This window comes from Carettochelys insculpta, chromosome 10, assembly GCF_033958435.1.
Source record: "Carettochelys insculpta isolate YL-2023 chromosome 10, ASM3395843v1, whole genome shotgun sequence".
Lineage (NCBI taxonomy): Eukaryota > Metazoa > Chordata > Testudines > Carettochelyidae > Carettochelys > Carettochelys insculpta.
The window spans coordinates 2,056,147-2,077,435 of NC_134146.1; the positions used below are offsets into that span (position 1 = coordinate 2,056,147).

Consider the following 21,289-nt stretch of genomic DNA (forward strand, 5'->3'; position numbering starts at 1 on the left):
GATGTCCTCGTGTCAAACCCTGATAAAAGACACATAGATTCATTAAGCTGGGGAGAGAGTAATTAGGGGGAGAACTTTGCATGGCTGCGTTAGGCTCCAGAAGGAGTCAGTGATTCTGAGGCGCACTGCTGCCCCCTTTGTGCTCCTCAGAGGAGCTTTTATGCTCCCCGTTTAAATAAGAGCCGCTCTTGTTCCAGTGAGGCCTGGCTGGCGATGCTGAAATTCCTCTGCCTCTGTTTGTTGCTATTCTGGCAGCCAGTTTCCATGGTGACGCAGATTCCATGCGAGCTGGCGGAGGGCCTAGCACAACCCCATACCTCAAGGTCTCCTTGGAAAAGAACCTCCCCCCCTCCAAAAGAAGGAAGAAGAGCAGGAATACATTCCTGCCCTTCCCCTCCCCTGACACCCCCATGCGCCAAAATCCATGTGGCCCCTTTGTTGTTCAGGTCGCGAGCGCTGCTTCAGGGAGATGGGTCCCCAGCATGTCCCCCTGCCCACTGCCCCGGCGGACACTCAGGAATTACCACATCACGCTAATATTTTAACATGAGCAAGCACTCCAGATGGTACACATTAACGTGCCGAGATTTCTGATTCACCACTGACAGCTCGCTCCCAAAGTTATCTCCAGAAATACAAACCAAACCTAAGCACTGGGGAAAGCTGGAAGGGGGAAAAGCCCATTCTCTTTTCTTCTCTCCCTGCTTGATCTTTAGCTTCCCCCATTCTGACTTTGCTGAAGTGCTTGCAGCTTGCTGCATCCCCATACTGGATAGGGATTTACTTGCTGACGACTTTGTCTTTGAGTGGGTGAGCTGGGGGTGTTTTCGGGAAAACTAGCGCAGCTGGAATTTCCCTTTCTGTCCTCAAAATTGGACTGGAGGACTCAGGCTATGCGCTTTACTTTTTTGCAATTGACTAGGGGAGCCTTTTGCGAAGTGCCCCACTGAACAGCAATCTGTGTATCTGCTGAGGCTGACGATCACGTTCCCTTCTCAACATGATCCCCTGCTGGAATGGAGAAAGCTGAGTAAAGTCAGGTTATCGTATGACAAGTCTGCAACGTCGTGCATTTGAAGAATGATGTTTGAGACTGAACTCCAAGCCCTGGTTCGCAGGGCCTCGAAGCATGTCTTCATGCTGAGCAGTGAACCTCTCCCTCCGCAGCACTTGCGACAACTAAATCTAAGGGATCATACTGTTCATAGTTTACAGCTGGTCCAGCCCCAGGCTCAGCTTTTACAAAATTTGGCACTGACCAAAGAGCAGGTTGAGGTACAATTCACCCTCTGATCTACATGCAGCGTGACACAGTGATGGGCCTAAGGGAAGGGGGAAGGTCAAGGGATGAATTTACATCGTCCTTCCCCCACTGATATGTGAATTAAAGCAAGCTTACATAGATTTAGAGGCAGGGATCTTTGAGAAAGATGCTTCAGGAGGAGCTTCTTGACACTTTCCCTGGCGTGATGCTAGGTGACAAAGTACAGCCTGCTGTCTGCAATACTCACTAGAGGACAAGTCCATCCAGACTATTACAAGAGAAACCAGAACCGTTCTGCAGGGTTCTCCAAGGAATATCAACCCAGCTCTTGTAATGGGATGTCATGTTTTGCTTGCATGTCACAGAGGTAAAGCACAATTGCCACCACTGAGATTAGACCTCCTGGTACGTTAGAGGCCTGGGCACATTAGTGCAAATTGTGCTTAATTCAGCATGTTTACGTTCCATAGGCTTCAGTGAGACTTAACCATGTACTTAACTGCTTGAGAAGCAGGATTCTGCTTACATGTTCTCAGAGTTAAGTATGTACTTTAAATGCTGTACTCATTAAGGCCACGGAGGCCAAGCAAACAGGACTGGACTTCAGACTCATCAAGGGTTAAAAATAAGATGCATTTCCTTACAGCTTATTTTGTAGTATCCAACATGATACCATTCATATGTTACCCCCAAAAGAACGTATGAGATGGGCATCAAGCTAGCTGAACGCAAAAGAGGAAGTAGCTCCCTTGCCCAATTTAATTCGATATGGTGGGATTACTCCTCTCTCCTCCCCTCCACACCTGATTCTGAAAATTCAGAACTGAGCAATGTGAATCTATCAGCAAATGTACATTGCTGAGACTGGTACTACTGCTTGCCAAGATCGCACAAGATGGACTTGTATGTGCCAGGTGGCTAGCGATGTGCACCTTGGCTACTTCGTAAGGTACCTGGTCATAGCCCACGGTATTTCACTCTCACAAAAACATCAATAGGCTAATTAATTCCTTGCTGTGGCTCAGTTGAAGTATTCTTTATTTTCAGCTAACAATACTTTATTTTAGCTGTGTAGTGGAGCGTTTGTAGCACAGAAGGAAATTTCAACATACTTTATAATGCAGTGATTTTAATTGCAGACTACAGAGTGACTACAATTAGTGCTTCGTGATATCTATAATTATCAATTACTCATCTATCTAAATATGCCATGGAATTATTTAACACCCCATTAGTTTAAAACATGCAGTTTTAAAATCCAGGTGCATTAGGTATGCTGCATTTACAGTCATGATAGTCTGAAGGTATAATTTTGGTGGTGAAACATAAAGAGTGTTCCCCGTCAGGTGAGAGCTTGGATGGCCACTCCGGAGCAATTCAAATGCCACCCAGCTGATTAGCAAAGCATCTACAGCTGGCAGCATGCTTTTGTACTGGTGGTGCACATCAACATGTACCTTGGGGCACACAACAAAATTTATTCAGCACATGGATGGAAGAAATTAGATGAACATTGATATGCTGGATTGTAAAAATACAGGTATTAGCTATAAAATTCTGGAGGGGAGCGGTTTAAGTCACTCATATTTTACTGTCTGGTTAAAGAATTCTACAGGAGTTATATGTATCAAAATGGATAACTGCAGAAAAATGACAGTACAATGTATTTAGTGTGGAACTCAAAAGGATAACAAAGAATCAAACCATGAAGCTAACCTTCAGATATGTTAGGCACAGGGACTGAGAAGCATAAGCAATATGTATTTATACTGTATGCAATGTAATTACATTCTGACCATATTTATTGTTATTATTTTCCTTTAAAAAACATACAGCAGAAATGGATGGGGGTATCCAGATAATTAGAGGCATGGGAAAAGTTCCATTATCAAGAGAAACTGAAAAGAATGAGATGGTTAATTTTAGAGTGGAGATGAATAAGTGAACATATGATTAAGCCACTTAAACCAATGAAGGGCATAGACTGTGGAATCGAGGCACCCATATTTATTCCCAAAGAATATTTTTTTCAGTTTAATAAAAGGATGAACTTAATGAGGTTCTAATACATATTTTGATAGTTTTTCGTGTTGCAGGACTAATACTGTCAGACCGGATGAATCCATACTAGTTGCATTCTCACATATCTAGAACCAGTCTGCAGGCTTGTTCAGCTCAGCAACCAGGCATGCTTCAGGCTGACTTTTGATCTGTTTCTCAGTGGCATTAATCCTATTATCATCATTTATTCGTCCACGGAACTCTTTGCTGTAGCACAAATGCCTCATCAAACATTTGTCTTCACAATGGCCTTGTGAGGCGGGGAAATATTAGTATGCCCGTTTTACAGAAAGAAAGCCAAGGCATATTTGCTGAATAACAAACAGGAAAGCTGTGGCAGAACAAGAAACAGCACCTAGGTCCCCTGTATCCCAGTGCAGTGCCTTGGCCGCCACCTACCTTTCCTTCATTGCTAGTCTTGTGGTCTGCTGACCCATTCTTTTTTTGGAGACTTTTATTTCTGTAGACTTCTGACTCACCCAATTAGCAATTTGTGCCTAAGCCAGGCCATCCTACAAAGAGTGGTGGGGCAGCAGAGGAGACATAATTTGACAGAGCTGAACAGAGAAAGCTTACATCGATGCTCAGCCAGCAGTACTAAAGAGACTCACTGGCCTCCCTTCTCTGCCCTAGCAAAAGTGAGTAACAAGAAGTCATTTCAAATCTGCCATGTGGGTAAAATCGCAGAACAGAATAATTCATCTGAGTAAGTTTTTCAGAAGCTGTAAGCCTCAAAAAAGAGAAAAGACTGAAACCTTGTAAGGATATGTCAACACTGCCACTTGGTGGCAGAAGGTCTCACTGCTTGGATCAACTGAGGTCGGCTTGTGGTCCTTGAGTTCTGTGTTCTGTCAGCCGAGCGCTCGGGCAAACACCCAGGAGAGTCAGGTGCTGCCCAGCTGATTATCAGAATGCACAGCTGGCAGCCTGTGTTGCTATGGTGGCGCACATCTGCACAAGCCTTAGTGCACATAACAAAACGTATTCCACCCCCAGATGGGAAAAAAATAAGAGGGGGCCCTGCTTTGTGCAACAGGGTTAAAAACAGCAGAGCACATGCTCCTGCTTGGGCTGAAGCTTGGGTTCTGAGACCATGCACCAACCTAAATACAAATGTCTCACAGGTCCCTGTCTGAAGTGTTTTACATTTCTATTAGTAGCCCCACAGCGTGAACCCAAGTCAGTTGACCCGGTTCTGAAACTCGCTGCCACTGAATTTTGCCCAAACATGCACATAGAGTAAGGAAAGTGCCAGCTCATGAGCCAGCTCAGCAAACTCCTGCTTCTGCACCCTGTACTGACTACAGTCTGTTAACCAGTGCATCAGGTGACCAGCATGCTGAGCGCTCCCCAGATATTACAAGGGAAAGTCCTTCTGCTCCCCCTGCTGGATTTTAAGTGGATAGCTCGGTTTAAAGAATAGCTTGACAGAACTCGTGTTTCTTAAATCACACCAATGTACTTAAATCAGAATCACTGACACAGCAAGAAAAGCTTATATCTGATTAAATGTCTGCAGTTGCTGGCAGTGTTGTTTTTATCAAATTTTCCAGTTATCATGCATGTTGTAGGAGTGCCTAGAGATCTCACACAATGATCAGTGCCCGCTGTGCTCTGCACACATGATGAAAATACAACCTATGCTCCAAGCACTCTCCATATCGCGCTGCTCGTTTTCCTGACCTTAAGATATTATTCTGTTATTTCTAAAGAGAGACTTCAGTTTTCTTACATCTTCATACTTAAATGAGGTTAACGTTTCCAGTCAAGAGAAAATATTTCATTTCAGCAGCACCAAGACTCCGAGTATGTACGTGCTACAGCCGAATACAACGAAATGATATGATGGGCTAGAGTAAATCCAAGGTTACACAAGCCGAGACTGTGCTCGGATGGAGAAAGTCTGTTGATAGCACAAGTTACCCATGAGTTCCCATACACACCAAGAGGCCTGCCAGTGGTTGGGAAGATAGTTTTGGCACAATAGCCAGCATAGGCATTGCTGTAGTTCCTGAGCTACATCAGTCAGGAGGACTCCTATGAATCCCAGGTGTCATGTAAGATGCACAACCCTAATTCACTCAGGGCGACCAGTCGATTCTCTGCACTGACCAAGGCAGGGGTCTGTAGAAAAAGTAGTCTGAGAACATTCATAATGAGAACACGAATGGGGCAGATTTCAGATTACACAGGCAACCTTTATTGTGGCTTTTCCTCAATGTTACATGTTTGCCTTTATAGCTCTAGCATACTCAACACAGTTTTTGTCTGCAGTATCAGTTTTAATTGTGTGTGTATCTATTGTTTGGCACACTTCTGATAACATTTAAACATACACCTATTGTTGACTGGTATTCTCATGCACACAAGTTGACAGTTCTCAAGAGCCAAATTCATCCCTGGAGTGAGCAGCTGCAATGCTTAATGATTTCACTGAGGCATTTCAGCTGCTTATCTCAATGAGCACATAGTAAAATAAACACGTCTCTATCCTTTCCTGCAGGCACCATCTTCACGGCTAAGATGACCGTTTACTTTGTCTGCTATCTGACACTGTTAACAAGGGTGCCAAGAAGGATGTGGACACCCCTTCACAGGAAATGGATTAAGGTCAGCAATGCCTTCTACATAGCTCATGAACATACATAAAAGGGCAATTACTTTGAGTCACCACTAAAAAAGCGTTTTAATACAAATTGTTATTTCACAGTACGCAGGTTAGCAAACATACCACAGGATGTCAGTATTGGAATGTGCTCCAACCAGAAGAGGCAAACTCAAGTCTATAAAGAACTTCTCTCCCACCCCCATTTGTGTTTACAGACAAATTAGTCTCTTCCTGTTCGCTAACCTTTCTCTGTCCTAAACTACTTTCCTGTGTCACAGGCAAATTAAAGGCATTAAAAGTTGGCTCATAGTTTCTTGGGTTTTGTACCATGATCTCCAACAGTAGCTCCAAAATATAAAAAATATTGTGCTGGGTCTGTAAAACATCCAAGCAACCACAAAAACTCACCAAATCTCTTCTGAGATCAATGATCAGCTTTTGGATAGTGATAACTTCCTTTTTGATCCCATGCGTAAGACAATTAAGATGAAAGGAACTGGCACTAACTTATAAAGAAGTTGTAAATACAACAAGACTCCAAATTTTTTTGTGTAAGTGAAACAGCTCTCTGCTCCCTCCCTGCAGTTACAGGATATGTTAGAGTTATTTCACACTGTTTACATGTGACTTTTTAAATTGTATGTTGAGTCTGTGGAGTAGGGCAGCTGTTTGAGAAAAGAAGGTTTTTAAGTTTTCACTCCTCAAAGCAGTTGGACGGGGGACGGTGAAGATCTACAGAAAAACATCTTCTCGTATTGAAATCCTTCCATGAAATAACACCAATTCCCTAATTTCCTATTTGGGGAACATTTTCATGCAGATACTGCAAAGCCAAGTCTGTCCATTTCATTTCTTGTTCTTTTACAGACTCTGTTGTGCCACCATTGTCTTGCTCTGGTTCAGGAAGTTCATTCTGGAAACAGAAAATGTCACAATACATTCTATACTTACAGAGCACCCTAACAGCAGCAGGTTAGTGTCATGTCATACTGATAAAGGCACAGATCCACAACTAAGCCTAGAGAGAACATCAGAAGAACATGTACTATATATACTGCTCCCATTAAAAAATACCAACAAGCCCAAACAGCGACATTCCATTTTCCACATGAATTCTGTGCTTAGTTTTAGAAGTGAGTTGGTTTCCTAACTTGGTGGCTGACTGACCTGAGCATACGCAACAAAACTGATGATGGTAACATCTGCTCAACATAAGATAAATAGGTATCAGTGCAAACATTTTATTGGCGGCTGTGTGCACTCTTCTCCAGCAATGAAGTCCAAATACATAGGTATTCCATGCCATAATTTTAAATGGGGCATTCTATCAAACAGCTCTTTACTGGCTAAGTCTGGAAGCTGAGTTCAGTGATCCAAAAGAGGTGAGGCTGGGCTGTTGCCATGCAGAAAACTGGAAAGCACTTTGTACACTAAAAGAGGCCTTGAAGTACATGAATGCGGGAGGGGAGAAGCCTAGCCTGATGAGTGGCCTACAATCTGGGAGGCCTTCATGACTCTAAGAAAGGATGTTGGCAAAAGGTGATGTAGGAACAAAAGCCTGAAGAACACTTACTTAGTCAGCTAAAATCACTGCTGGTTGAGAAGTGCATCACCATGAAAGGCAACCTACAGCCTGTCAAATAGTGTGGTTCAGGAAGGACTTTAATCAGTTAATTAAGCACTCCAATCTCAAGACTTACCCTGTCTACCTGAGGGTTTCCACGAATAACAAGCCTGCCTCTATGCCTGATGACAAAGGGCTGTGAAGATCCAGGTGTCTGTGATAGACTAAAAGTTGCTAAATCAGCCTAGTAGGAATTATCCCCTCTCCTCCCAGGGCTACCAGTACTGGAAGTGAACAAGAGAAGGGGAAATTTTTGTGCCTCCCACCCTCCACTCAAGCTAGCAACATAGCACTGGAAAGAGCCAAGGAAGAGGGGATTCCTGGAACTCCTCCCTACAGACTGGTGGCACTAGAAGTACCTGGGGAAGACTGGGACCCCTTCACATACCTCTGGACTAGTGGCAATAAAACCACAGCAAGTGGTGGGGATGGGGAAATGCTAAGAAAAGCTGCCCTGTAATGCAGCACCCATGTGAGCAGAGACCTGACAGCAGCGGGTGTGTCCAAGTACACAGCCCTGATGTGGAATCCACCCTAATAACAATCATACCACAGGCACTTTCCTGATTACATACCATCTTTGTATCAACTACGGCAATTGCTTTCATGCAAAAATAATAGCAGGAAAATATTTAACCTACTTTTGTCTTATTTTAATGGCACTTTAGCACCTGGACATGAAGAGTAGCCAGCATCACATGTCTAGCCAGCTGTCTCCATACTGCTATCACCTGGTGAGTCATTTGTGTCCCACAAACCATAGTTTGGGAAACTGTTTCAAACACAAGCGCCGCCAGACGGAAGTGTAAGAGGGAGGGAAAGCAAGCATCATTTATACCGGCCCTGTACACCATAGAACGAGGGGGTGATGGGAAGAAGCATTCCACCTTTCAAAGAAACAGACAGCTTGCCATGGGATAGGGAAAGCATTTTCTCCTTCCAGAGACAGCAGGGAGAGAAGCTCTCACTCTCCCCCCACAGCCAGAGACAGGAGATAGCAGGAAGAAATCTCCCATCCCACATACAATAAATGGAAAGCTGGCCCCTATGAGATGGGAGCATCTTTTGCACAACTGGCAGAGCTATAAGGCACACTTACCATGCCATGCCTCTGCTAGAGGTTAAATAGGGTAGTATAGGCTTATAAGCAACGTACTGTGTTTACCTACCAATGGTATTGCTACGTCCTCATATGGTAATCTATCTTCTCTCCATGCATCATCAATCAAATCCAGGATTCTTCCATCCCTTTGCACCTCACTGTCCATCTTTGCGCAATTTACATACAGCTAGACCTGTGATCCAAAGCAGAAATTATCTGTGATAGCCAGACCACAAGACGATGAAGCTTAGAGTCTATGCTCACTCTGGCTTTGATCCCTTTATTAAATAGCTTAATGGTTTTGTTTTTTGTTTGTTTGTTTTTTTAAACAGCCAATAGGATATGGCCAGGTTGGTTTTTGTAGTCAGTAACACCCTCCATTGTTTGTACTGCCCCATGACAAGCTTCAACACCACATTTCTTTTCCAGCCAATTCAGTTTTTGTCTATGGAACAAATTTTGTTCCCCTTCCTGTTCAGAAAAGGGTTTAAAATTGCACCACAACCAGGTAATCTTTTAGGGGATCTTAATCCAACCATACTGTAAACAAATTTTGTTGTCAGCTCAAAGTATTCTCTAACATTGTGTCTCAGGTGGGCTTCGAATTCCTTTCCATAAAAAGCTGAGGATATTTCTGCTCTTGTGTTTACATATATCCAGCTTCAGGTGTTTTATGGTGACCGCCCCCACAGAATTTAACTAGTAAGGGTACACCTACACCTACTGCAGCCTTAATGCTGCAGAGATTGATTTTCTGGGATTCGATTTAGCGCAGCCAGTAGGGACATGCTAAAGGGAACACTGACACATCCCTGTTGACCCCAGTACTCCTTGCAGTTGCAAGGAGAAAGGGAAGTTTGTGCGTCTTAGGTTGACTTTCTCCCATAGTCTAGAACTGCACTTTAGACTTGTCTGCACTTGCATTTTTCTGGAAAAATCCCCCCAAAACAAAAAAAATCCCCACAAAACCACAGAGCATTCATACTACCATGCACAAAAATCAAGATGAAGGAGGGCTTTTCCCTCAAAATAATAACCTGAATGCTGCGAATGACTTTTGCCAACCCTCCCTTCCCGCTTTTGAGGCCAAAAACGAATGCCTGAACAAAGCACAATTATTACTGGCTCGTCTGAACTCTCCTTTTGCTATACGGTGGCCATAAATCAGAACACTTCACAACTCTGTGTCAATGTGATTTTTCGACTTTGTTTATTTTGCCCTTGGGACATTGAAAGAAGCATGGTGGAAAAAAAACATGCGGTGCAGGCCACATGTACGCTTCTAGGTATTTCAGAAATAACTTAGTTCAATGTTCTAGAGCGTTCACACTGCAAGAGCATTGCAAAGTGGGAGCATTCACACTAGCGAGCCTACTTTCGAAGTAAGACCAATGATGGGATGTTTCCCTGGAGGCCATTCAGTCCCCCTGTGTCTACACATGCCCCTTCCTTTCGAAAGGGGCATGTTAAATGAGCAGGTTCTAAAGATGCTAATGAGGCGCTGCAATGAATATGCAGCACCTCATTAGCATAATGGCAGCCGCAGCAATGTCCGAAGTGCGGCTTTTCGAATCGCGTACCACCTGTGGAGATGGGACCTTCCGAAAGGAACCCCCAGTTTTTGAAAGCCCCTTCTTCCTATCTGGTGATCGGAAGAAGGTCTTTCGAAAACTGGGTCTTTTCGGAAGGTCCTGTCTCCATGGGGGGTGCACGATTCGAAAAGCCACATTTTCGAATCGCCAGGGCTGCCGTTATGCTAAGGAGTTGCTGCATATTCACTGCAGCGCCTCATTAGCATCTTTCGAACCCGCTCATTAACACACCCCTTTCGAAAGGAAGGGGCACGCGTAGACCCACTCTCTGTGTATACACTTTTATTCCTCTTTCGAAAGGGGAATGCAAATGAAAGAAATCGAAAATGCAAATGAAGCACTGATTTACATTTCTCATGCCGCATCTGCATAATCTCTTTTTGGAAGAGTCTTTCAAAAGAAAGCAGCGTCGACCGGGCTTTTTCACACATGCACCCCATCTTCGAAGGAACCCTTCCTCCTGTTCAGAACTTCCGTTCAAAAAGATTATGCAAATGAAGCGCTAGATATGCAAATCAGCGCCTCGTTTGCGTTTTCGATGTCGCTCATTCGCATTCCTCTTTCGGAAGAGCGACGGAAGCGCGGCCACAGCCCTAGCGGGGAACTGCCTCTGCCGACAGCGCACTTCTGGGACCGAAGCGGGCGGGCGCACGCCGCTCCTCTGGGGGAGCTACCACCTCGCGCTGCGAGCCGCGTTGCTCCGGAGTCACACGCCTGGCCGTGTGGACGCAAGGGGAGGGGGGGGGGGTACCCCGGGCCGCTCACACGCGGCGGCCGGCAGGGGCGACGGGGGCGGCTCCCGCCACGTGCACGCGACACTCCGCCGGAGGCGGGGCCAGAATCCCCCTCCGCCGGGCATGCGCGCTAACGACCCCACACGGCTGCCCCTCCCCCCTCCTCCGGGCCGTGTTAGCGGCTCCGTCCCCCGAACCCGGGGCGGAAGGGCCGGCAGCCCGTTACCCTCTCCCACACCGGCCGCCCGCTCCCGCGCCGCGCGCCGCGCGCCGCGCCCCGCACCTGACACCCGGCGCGCGCGCCAGCTCGCCGCCTTGGGAGGAAACCACGTGACCGGCTACTCTAGGCCGCGCGAACCATAGAGAGGAGACGGGTGCGAGTCCGCCGGGAGGGGGGGAGAGAGAGAGAGAGGCGTAACCCTGGCAGGTAACGGCTCCGCCGTGTCTGGGGGCGTGGCCAGCCGTGCGGGGCCGGGGCGACCGGCGGGCTGTAGCCTGGTGTCCGGCTGTACCCGGCTGTGTGGTGAGGTGGTGGTAGCCGGGGGTCCCGGTGTGGCTGGTTGTGTCTGACTGTCCCTGCGGGGCTGGGCCCGGCTGTCCCTGGGAGGTGGAGGCTGTAGCCTGGTGTCCGGCTGTACCCGGCTGTGTGGTGAGGTGGTGGTAGCCGGGGGTCCCGGTGTGGCTGGTTGTGTCTGACTGTCCCTGCGGGGCTGGGCCCGGCTGTCCCTGGGAGGTGGAGGCTGTAGCCTGGTGTCCGGCTGTACCTGGCTGTCCCTGCGAGGCTGGGGCTGGCTCTGGCTGTCCCTGGGAGGTGGAGGCTGTAGCCTGGTGTCCGGCTGTACCCGGGGGTCCCGGTGTGGCTGGTTGTGTCTGACTGTCCCTGCGGGGCTGGGGCTGGGGCTTGCTCTAGCTGTCCCTGGGAGGTGGAGGCTGTAGCCTGGTGTCCGGCTGTACCCGGCTGCGTGGTGAGGTGGTGGTAGCCGGGGCTCCCGGTGTGGCTGGTTGTGTCTGACTGTCCCTTTGGGGCTGGGGCTGGGGCTTGCTCTAGCTGTCCCTGGGAGGTGGAGGCTGTAGCCTGGTGTCTGGCTGTACCCGGCTGTGTGGTGAGGTGATGGTAGCCGGGGCTCCCGGTGTGGCTGGTTGTGTCTGACTGTCCCTGCGGGGCTGGGGCTGGGGCCGGCTCTGGCTCTGGCTGTTCCTGGGAGGTGGAGGCTGTAGCCTGGTGTCCGGCTGTACCCGGCTGTGTGGTGAGGTGATGGTAGCCGGGGCTCCCGGTGTGGCTGGTTGTGTCTGACTGTCCCTTTGGGGCTGGGGCTGGGGCTTGCTCTAGCTGTCCCTGGGAGGTGGAGGCTGTAGCCTGGTGTCCGGCTGTACCCGGCTGTGTGGTGAGGTGGTGGTAGCCGGGGCTCCCGGTGTGGCTGGTTGTGTCTGACTGTCCCTTTGGGGCTGGGGCTGGGGCTTGCTCTAGCTGTCCCTGGGAGGTGGAGGCTGTAGCCTGGTGTCCGGCTGTACCCGGCTGTGTGGTGAGGTGGTGGTAGCCGGGGCTCCCGGTGTGGCTGGTTGTGTCTGACTGTCCCTGCGGGGCTGGGGCTGGGGCTGGCTCTGGCTGTCTCTGGGAGGTGGAGGCTGTAGCCTGGTGTCCGGCTGTACCTGGCTGTGTGGTGAGGTGATGGTAGCCGGGGGTCTCAGTGTGGCTCGTTGTGTGTGACTGTCCCTTTGGGGCTGGGCCTGGCTGTACCTGGTGACCCCGGGGTGGGGGCTGCTTAGTGCTGAGGCTGGCAGGGAGGGACACCCCGCAGCCGTGGCAGGGGCTGCTCTTTGCCGGCCATGCTGGGGCCAAAGGGGGGGTGCCCCACCGCTCGCTGCTGCAGCCTCAGGGCTTGGGGACAGATCTCTCCCGTGTGGGAGCTGAGGTCCCTCTGTTCTCTTCTAACAGTTCATAGCATCCTTTTGGTGGTTGATTTGCATTACAAGGTGACAGCCTGTGGGGACAAGGATGCCACTTCTGGTGGTGGTGGCCCTGTCCCTGGCTGGGACTCTGGGTAGTTTCGGGAGTCAGTACCTGCCCGGCCATCACGGTTTCTGGATCTGGGGTTGGAGCTGAGTCCCAAGCAGCAGCAGCTGCTGGTGGGAGAATTTGGGGTAGGGGCAGCAGAACTGGGCACTGCCACTCTCAGCCCAGTTGCTCGTGCATGTCATGAGCTAGCGCTGCTTGTCTCTGGTTAGAGCAGAGTCGTACCTGCAGAGATGGTCATAGATAGCCAAGTACAGTCTCACACATGGAACAACAGATCCTTGCCCACTGAGGTAGCCAGCGGGTAGTTCAGGTCAGTTGCAAGGTCTTTTTGTTCTAAGCCTTCAAGTAGCAGCTGCTTAGCAAATAGAAATCTTTACGATTTATGAGTGTCCCTGGGAATGAGAGTGGTGTGCGAGACTTGGTCAATCAACACCCCATCTTCCTTTTCACCTCTGTCAGAATCCCACTGTTCCTTCAGTGAGCTGTACTGTAAGGAAGGGGCACTTTTGTGAAGTGAAAACTAGTGTTTCTACTAATTCTTGTTCTATATTTTGTATTGCTGTTAACATCGATCCTTGAGGAACCTGGGAAGTCTCTTAACAGAAATGCATTTTCGGTCGTCCTCCTGTCTAGTCTAGTCTCTGACACTACCTTATACCAGATGCTGTGAAGACAGACGTAAAACTCCATCATGCACCAAACTGTGCAATGCTTAAAACTTTTTCAGCCCTGGTTCTTGGAGGCTTAACAGCTGTTCAGTATCCCAACACCTTCTGTCCTGGGGTTTTACTTAAAAGTTGAGATTGCTTGTCTCCCAGTATCCAAATTAACAAAATAATTCTCAGAGGAGCGGCTGTGGGTCCGGTCCCCTAGTCGGCTGACTTACAGGGCACGTTACAGAACCTGCTTTAATAACTATCATTTTAAGGTCTGATGTCTAAGGACTCAGGAGGTCTAGAAATGAAGACTATTTTTTTGCCATTGGAAAGTTGAGAAGAAAAAAAATGCTTTCTTCAGTGGTAAAAATCTTTCTAGTCCATTCAAGTTAGGAGATCTTATAATGTAAGATCACATCATTTTGAATATTATCTTGAAGCTTTCCTCAAAGAGGCCCCGGGGTAGCAACGGACTCCAGCACCTCAGTGTGAATAGTTGCACTTACAGTTGGGTTGCGCTAAAGCATTTTGTTGAATATGAAGGCCTTAAAATCTGACACTTTTAGCAGCTGCCGTCTTGTATTGTTAAAGCATTAATTTTTAGCTTTATACCACCTGCAAGCTTGGAGTTGCACTCTGTTGTGTGTGTGATATATCTGCTGCTAGAGCCATATCAAGTGTTAGAACAGGAAAAAGAAAAAAAATGCTTCCAAGCAATATGATATAGTGATGTAATTATAGGGTCCAGTAGCTCGTTACCTCTCAAGACTAGAAGCTCCTGTGGCAGGTCAATATAAATGCTTTCAGCATCAATAAGGTTTTCTAAGCATGAATCTAGGATCACTGCTAGAGACGGGGAGAAAATGCTTGAAGGTTTTTTCTACCTGTCATGTAAGCACACTGGTAGTGGTGTTAGAGGCTCCTTAACTGTGGGGGCTGATCAGATGGCTTTTCTCTTTTGTCTTCAAGAAATACGTGTTTTCCATTTATTTGGAAGATGAAACTTATGGATTTTGCAAGCTGATGCGATTGGAAGGAATGGAAGGGAGCAACCTTGTTGGCTACCTGTTGTTATAAGTGAGGGTCTCAAGTGTGACTACAGAATCTAAGATTTATTTTGGGGCAGTTCTCTGCTCTGTGTTATACAGGAGGTGAAAGTAGATGAAATTGATCAGTGGGCTTGCTGTGGAATTACTCTCCAAACTCTCAGGTGTCACTTAAAAATTGTTTTGAGCCCATGTGTTTGGCAATCTGGTGTTTGTGAGCAGTAGCTGCGTGTCAGGGTGTGTTGGGGAATTGGTGGCTGAAAGTGTAAGGTGGTAGGATGGATGTGGCTTCTGGATGCGGGGGATGAATGGCAATGAGAAGTGAGGGAGTGGGGCAGGGCTTGGCTATTGCAGGTGTTAGCGTGGGTAGGCCTTAAAGAAGCCGGAGGAGCGGTGACTTGCCGCTTTGATGTGAGGAGGAAATTGGTGTACTCATGAGTTCTCTAGAGCAGTGTTTCTTAAACTGCGTTCTGTGGAACACTGGTGTTCCATGACCAGCCTGCAGGTGTGCCACGAGCATTTGGAAGCATAGACTGATGGTCTCTATTTTCTGTTGTTAAAACCAGATGCAATGTTACACTATCATTGCTAGGATACCTGATTAAATTACGTCATGGTGGTGGTGGTGTATGTTGCTGTTTGTTTGTTTTTGGTCTGACTACAATTTTTCAAAGCAGATTTTCCTAAGGTGTTCCACACAAAAATATTATCGTTTGATATTCGGTGGTGTTAAAAAGTTTAAGAAGCACTGCTCTGGAGTAATGCTTGTACATTAGTTTCCTCCTTCATTTCAAAGCCTCAGGGGTGGGCTAGGACAGGAGCTCTCGATCTTTTTCCCTCTGAGCCTCTCCGAACATACGATAAAGACTCCATTGCCCACCTGTGCCACAATAACTGGGTTTCTGCCCATCAAAGCCAGGGCCAGAGTTGGGGGTAGCAAGCAAAGCAATTGCCTGGGGCCTCATGAGACAGAGGCCCCCCATGAAGCTACGTTTACATTGCTCAGGATTTGCCCGAGCTTCAGCCCCAGGCAATGGGGTTTGGGCTTTGTGTCCAGAGCCCAGAGCTCTGCCTCTTCCCACCTCCCCATCTTCCCCCATTGCATCTTCCCTCCAGCAACGCGACCTGGGGGATTCCTGGGGGGCAAGGCGCCAGCAACAGGGCCAGGGCCTCCTTGCACTTGCTGCCATGGTGAGTGCTGAGTCTGACTCCCAGCTCTGTTGCTTGCTCTGGCGTAGTGAAGCAGAGTGGCCTGGCTGGGAAACGGAGGAGCACAGTGGGTTGGGAGTGGGTCACTCTAATTCTTGCAGTGCCTGCCACTGGTGGCGAGTGTGGGGGCAGGCCTGACCCCTCCTGCTGGCCTCAGGGCACTGTGAGCCCTGTGGGGCCAGCCAAAACCTGGGGAAGCTGCCCTGATATGCCTGTGAATGGGTTAGTTCTGCATGAGTTCCAGTGAGTGTGATGCTGATGCTGCTTGGTGGACCCCCCCCACAAGGCCTGTTCGTGGCCCTCCAGGGGCCTTGGACCCCTGTTTGAGAACGACTGGGCAAGGGAGCTGTCTCAGGGAGCCCTCGTGGACCAGGATGAGAAGGGATTGTGTGCTTTGTAGCTGGTTTGAGAAGGCAAATGCTCGTCCATTTTCAACAAACCAAAATAGAACATACATTTTAAAAAGCACAATTCACTCATACTTGCAGTACACAATTCTAGTAGATGTAGGAGGTCTCAGTGCCGCTGTTGTCATGTTTACAGTGAGGCTCAGACGTAGAAGAGTCAGAGAGTTCCAATGAAATGCCTGTGCGTAGTTGTATCATTTGTCTGGGGCACCAAACCAGGAAATAAGGCACTACTGAGCACATGTCAAGCAGCAACATCCTCAACCTCAAGCATTAGCAAAAGGCTCATTCTGACTGCAGATGAATGGTAAAGGCAAGCAAACAACTGGTTTGGGAGATGACAGCGGCCTTTCAAGGCAATTATAAGCCTAGTACGCCCTTCATCAGGCTCTGGAAACAATGAAGTAGGCCCGTACACAGCCTAGAATTAAGATTTGTTGGAAGAATGTGTGATTCTCAAAGCTTGCTTGCTTTGACCTCTTCCTTGCTGGCTGTTGGGAGGAGTTCTCTTGATGTACCAGCACTTCAAAAGAGGCATAAAAATTTGTTAGTGTTAAATTACCTGATACGTAGATTGAGAGAGAGCGGGGCTTGGCATAGGCGTGGGTAATATCTCTGAATGAGACCAACGGTTACACTTACAGGGGTTTAATACCTCTTCACAATGGAACAAAAATACTTGTGGCTAATCACTGTCTATGCCTTGTTTGCTCTGTAGGCATGAGCTGGAATCACCACTACTATCATCAGCCTCATTCAGTTTCAGACTGAAAGTCTCAAGCAACCATACCTGGATGGGTAGGAATGGTGTCCCTGGCCTCTGTTTGTCAGAGCCTGGACATGAATGATGGGGGGAGTGTGGGGGGAATCACATAATGATTACCTGTTCTGTTCATACCCCCTGGGGCTTCTGGGATTGGGCACTGTCAGGTGACAGGATATTGGGCTAGCTGGACCTTTGATCTGACCTACTATGGCCATTCTTACGTTCTTATCCTGTGGCAAATGGGGCCATCTAATTTAAAGACTTCCTCCATTCCCAGTGCCTCTCCCAGTGTTCAGTGGGTGAGCTCTCTGCTCTTCCAGATTCTTCTCCTGTAAAAGTGGTGTGAAAGGGGGCCTTGCATTCCTGCAGCAGAGCTTCCAAGAGCTAAGTCTAGACCAGTGGAGAAAATCGATGGGAGCTATGTGACTCCAGATACACGAATTGCTAGAGTTCATGTACCTTACATTGATTTTCTCCTCTGTCCCCACTGCAGGAGGTTGACGGGAGAAGCTCTCCCATCGACTTCCTTTACCCCTCACGACTTACTAGACCTGCTGAATCCAACCTCGGAAGATTGACCTTGGGAGCATCGATCCTCCTGTAAATTGAGACAAGCCCAAGGAGAGTTGGTACTAGGGTACTGGCCGCGTCAGAGCACGCAGGACTCCCACCATGCTGATGCAGGTGCCAACATCTGAGAAAGAATGAGAAGGGAAAGTCAGGAGGTCAAAGCTTCCAGAGGAGTAGAGGTGCACTGAATCCATCGTTAGGTTTAAAGGAATATATTTAGTTACGGAGATTCACCTTATGCTGCCTCTGCATTATCCTCACTGGATGCCACACTGACATTGCAGAAATACCTAGGGACTAGAGATGAGGGAACAACAAGAGGTCTTGTATTGCATGAAGGTACTAGTGGAGATCCTGAGACCTTCCTTTGCAACAGATCCAAACGGCAGTTATTTTCTTGGCAGGGGAAAAAGTGGGCAACAGTCTGTTCCTCCCTAGCAGAGACACTCATTCCCTCTCTCCAGGGGCAGGTGATCTGGTTGCTTCTGGCTGCTTTCCCTATTTCACTGTCTGCACCTGCAGTCAACAGGGGGGCAGGCAATCAGCTGTCTGCCTCCCACCTGGTCAGAATCCAGTATTAAACAAACAAACCTCACGCAACAGCAACCAACAGGCCTGGGGCACTGGCCAAGACTCCATAGCGAGAATTGTTCCATCCAAATCTGGGCTCCTGGCAGGTTTGTGTAGCTGGCAGATGAGGCGCTTATCTTGTGTGATACAATCTAGGGAGCTTAGTGGAAGCAGCGATAGATGCTTCCCAGTTTTCTATAACAGTAAGCGTTCAGCTTCCATGCTTCAAGGAGCTGCTGTGTGAGAATGCAGATGTTCTTCAGTGTTAGCATCCAAATTTAAGTAGCTGGTCTGTAATTGCAGTATTGCCAACTCCAAATATTCAAAGAACTTGAGTCAGGCTCACCAAAATAATGAGATTTAAAATCTTCAAAGTCACAAAGTAATAGATTTGTGGTTTTATTTGCTTTCTGGGCTTTTTGGGTGCACCGGTGTCACAATTTGAAGCTCTTTTTACAGCCTGTGGGGCTAGAACTTACTTTTCCTTTAAGAGTGAATGTTGAAATTATCATACTCCAGGAGCTGGGGCTTTAAGAAAAACGATCATGAGACTCCTGGCAAAATAAGGAGGGTTGGCCACCCTGCATACTTCAGGAAAGTGTGGATTGGATCTTATGTGGGCTACTAGTTGAAGTAACGGCATGGCTGACCAAAGTAATATAATGGAGTGATAACTACCTGCTCCCCGTGTTATTCCATTGCATGCATTTTAAGTTGTGTAATTCTGCGCCTTCCCTGCCCTCCACGCTTCTACCACATTCTCCATCCGTCAGCGTAGTCCTTCCACAGCTGAATGAATTGCTATGGCATGGTCTCTTCTTTGCTTGCTTTCCCAGCTGCCGACGAGGACGTGACTTGGTGATGGAAGCTTTGCTGGAGAGAATGCAAAGACAAGGGCACGGAGGGTATGTAGGCCGCCATTTATAATGCTCTCTGAAATACATGCAGCTTCACGTTTATATTGGTTCAAATCCTAGAGTCCTTCGATTTGCTCTTTAGTCAGAACCTTCCTTGTTTGTGAGGAACCATTGTGCTCCGAGCTATGAAAGGTATGACGTTGGAAGAAGGTCTTTTGCATTTGACCTGTAGAGCCTGATCCTGTATCACCAACTTCATCTGGATCAGAATCAGGGCCATGCTGAATTGCTTTTCCAAGTAGTCCCTGCTTTCAAGCCCTCCCGCCCCCAATAGCTGGCATTTTTGTGATATTATCTTTCTGCAAAATCTCACTGCTTTATTTTGCAGTCTTATAAGTTATTCTGATGTAAAGCACAGTTGTGGCCATACAAGGGTATATGTAAATATGGCACCACCTTACTCTGTGGCTCTGTTCCATTCTGCTTGCTTTACTGATGGAAATACAACTGATGGAAATACAAGCTGGATTCCCTCCTGGCTCACAAAACATCAACAGAACGTAGCTAAGTTCCAGTTGCTGAATCTCATTGCAGCCGGGATGCGAACATCATGACTCATAGACTTTCAGTCAGAAGGGACCGTTGTGATCATCTAGCCTGATCTCCTGCACGTCCAGGGCCGCTGAACCTCCCTGACTTCAGATCATAGGCTGAGTCAGCCATGCTGGCAGTTGAGCAAGCATCTTTTTTTGTTGTTGGCAGTTATGCAAACAGGGTATGAATGGAAGTAGTGATTGTTCCGTTTATCTCAGTAGTAGGCCACTGACGTAGTCCCTTTTCCAGAACCTGACTGATCTGAAGATGGCAAAGGCTATCTTTTTGCTGACTAACTAGTTTCAAAACTTGGATATGACTCGTACATCTGTGATCACCAAGTGGGAAATATTCTTAAGGACCATAACTTATGTTTGGCCATCTCACAGGGTGAACTTCAAATGGAACTCTGAGCCTAGGACTCCTGTAAGAACAGTTGGCCTTCCGTGTAGAAAAGCTGTTCAATTTTGAAGTGCATGGACACTCTAGGGAGACAGATGACTTTCAATCCCTTAATCTATTGATTTCTATTTCTTTTCAGCTCTTCCTATTTGACAAGCAAATTAAAAGTGTAAAGATCATTATGGAGTTAATTTGTCTCTTGGGCTCCATCTTCCACACTTTAATATTATCCCAAGCTTAGCAGCTTGTAAAGTTTTGGAGAAATTAGTTGATTTGGCTTCAGTGATTATTGCACCAAAGTTGAAATTTCAGCAAACTCTTGCCAGTCGATTGGAGATATTTCATGCTTCATTGCGGTGCTACTATCTGCCCTGCTTCTGTTAGCTGTTTGTCACCGTTTATGTGATAAACCTCTGTTTTCAGGAGCTGATCAGTTGGTGGGAAGATTTCTCTGGTGACTGTAACTTGACACACAAAATTTCTGCTTGGGGATGATGAGACTCCACATGCTGATAGCTGAGTGATCACAGCACGTGGAGGGGATGGTTGCTTGTCACTGGCATAATGTTCAGAGAGATGGTACAGCACCTACCCGCATTGTAACCACTCACCAATCAGCATGCGGAGAGTCACGCTCTGCTAAATTGCATGGATACTCTCTAAGCCACTCCCGATTCATATAGTGAGGGGCACCAGCCAATCATCCCAGCCTTGCACCCCACAAATACTCCATCTTACACTGCTCAAGACTTCCTTGGGTGGTACAAATTCGTTAATTAGTTTGCCACTCCTGAAAAGAGTAGTATGTATGCAATACCCGTTGTTAACCTGAGCTGATGTTCCCAAGCGCCTCAACCAAACCCAACTGTTTTACATAAAATGTAACATTTATTAACTACAGAAAGAGATTGAAGTCGGTTACTTGAGAAATAAAAATAAATTTGCAATCTAAATTCTACAAACTGAGATTGGACTCAAGCAGTTTCTCAACCCACTACATGTTCCAGGCAGTTTACAGCTTTTAATACACTGTCTGGATTCTCTTTCCAGCCTGGGACGAGACTCCCCAGTTAAAAATCGTTGTCCTCCAGACAACCTTCCAGAGGTTGAGATGGGGAAGGAGGCCAAATGAGGAGGTCACTGCCCGTCTTTTCTACTTTCTTCCAGCTGCTAGAAAGATCCTTGTAGTGACATGAGATTTAGGCTGCCC

The 21,289-nt window shown here is 47.4% G+C and overlaps 2 protein-coding genes across 5 annotated transcripts in view; one reads left to right on the forward strand and one right to left on the reverse strand.

The window, feature by feature from the left end:
- Positions 1–5,509: 5,509 nt before the first annotated feature.
- Positions 5,510–11,370, reverse strand: ANAPC13 (anaphase promoting complex subunit 13). Its single transcript, XM_075004420.1, has 3 exons — positions 11,269–11,370; positions 8,727–8,852; positions 5,510–6,846 (listed from the first exon to the last, which is right to left on the reverse strand). Exons 2-3 carry the CDS (start codon positions 8,823–8,825, stop codon positions 6,721–6,723), a joined length of 225 nt encoding a protein of 74 aa, XP_074860521.1. The 5' UTR covers positions 8,826–8,852; positions 11,269–11,370; the 3' UTR covers positions 5,510–6,720.
- The window catches only part of CEP63 (centrosomal protein 63), a 40,347-nt gene continuing 30,403 nt past the window's right edge, over positions 11,346–21,289 (forward strand). For 3 of the 4 annotated variants that reach the window (XM_075004414.1, XM_075004417.1, XM_075004416.1), the window contains exons 1-2: positions 11,346–11,412; positions 19,063–19,131. In XM_075004414.1, the coding sequence (XP_074860515.1) occupies positions 19,088–19,131 (44 nt within the window). In that variant the 5' untranslated portion in view covers positions 11,346–11,412; positions 19,063–19,087. Of the gene's footprint in view, positions 11,413–11,478; positions 11,509–19,062; positions 19,132–21,289 lie in introns of those variants that run through there. The other variant, XM_075004415.1, reaches the window with a different exon arrangement.

Bases quoted from the DNA above. Each gene is read 5' to 3' on its own strand.
- ANAPC13 (XM_075004420.1), bottom strand. From the start codon at position 8,825: ATGGACAGTGAGGTGCAAAGGGATGGAAGAATCCTGGATTTGATTGAT. The intron at 6,847-8,726 runs GTAGGTAAACAC...TTCTGTTTCCAG, and splicing joins AGGACGTAGCAATACCATTG to AATGAACTTCCTGAACCAGA.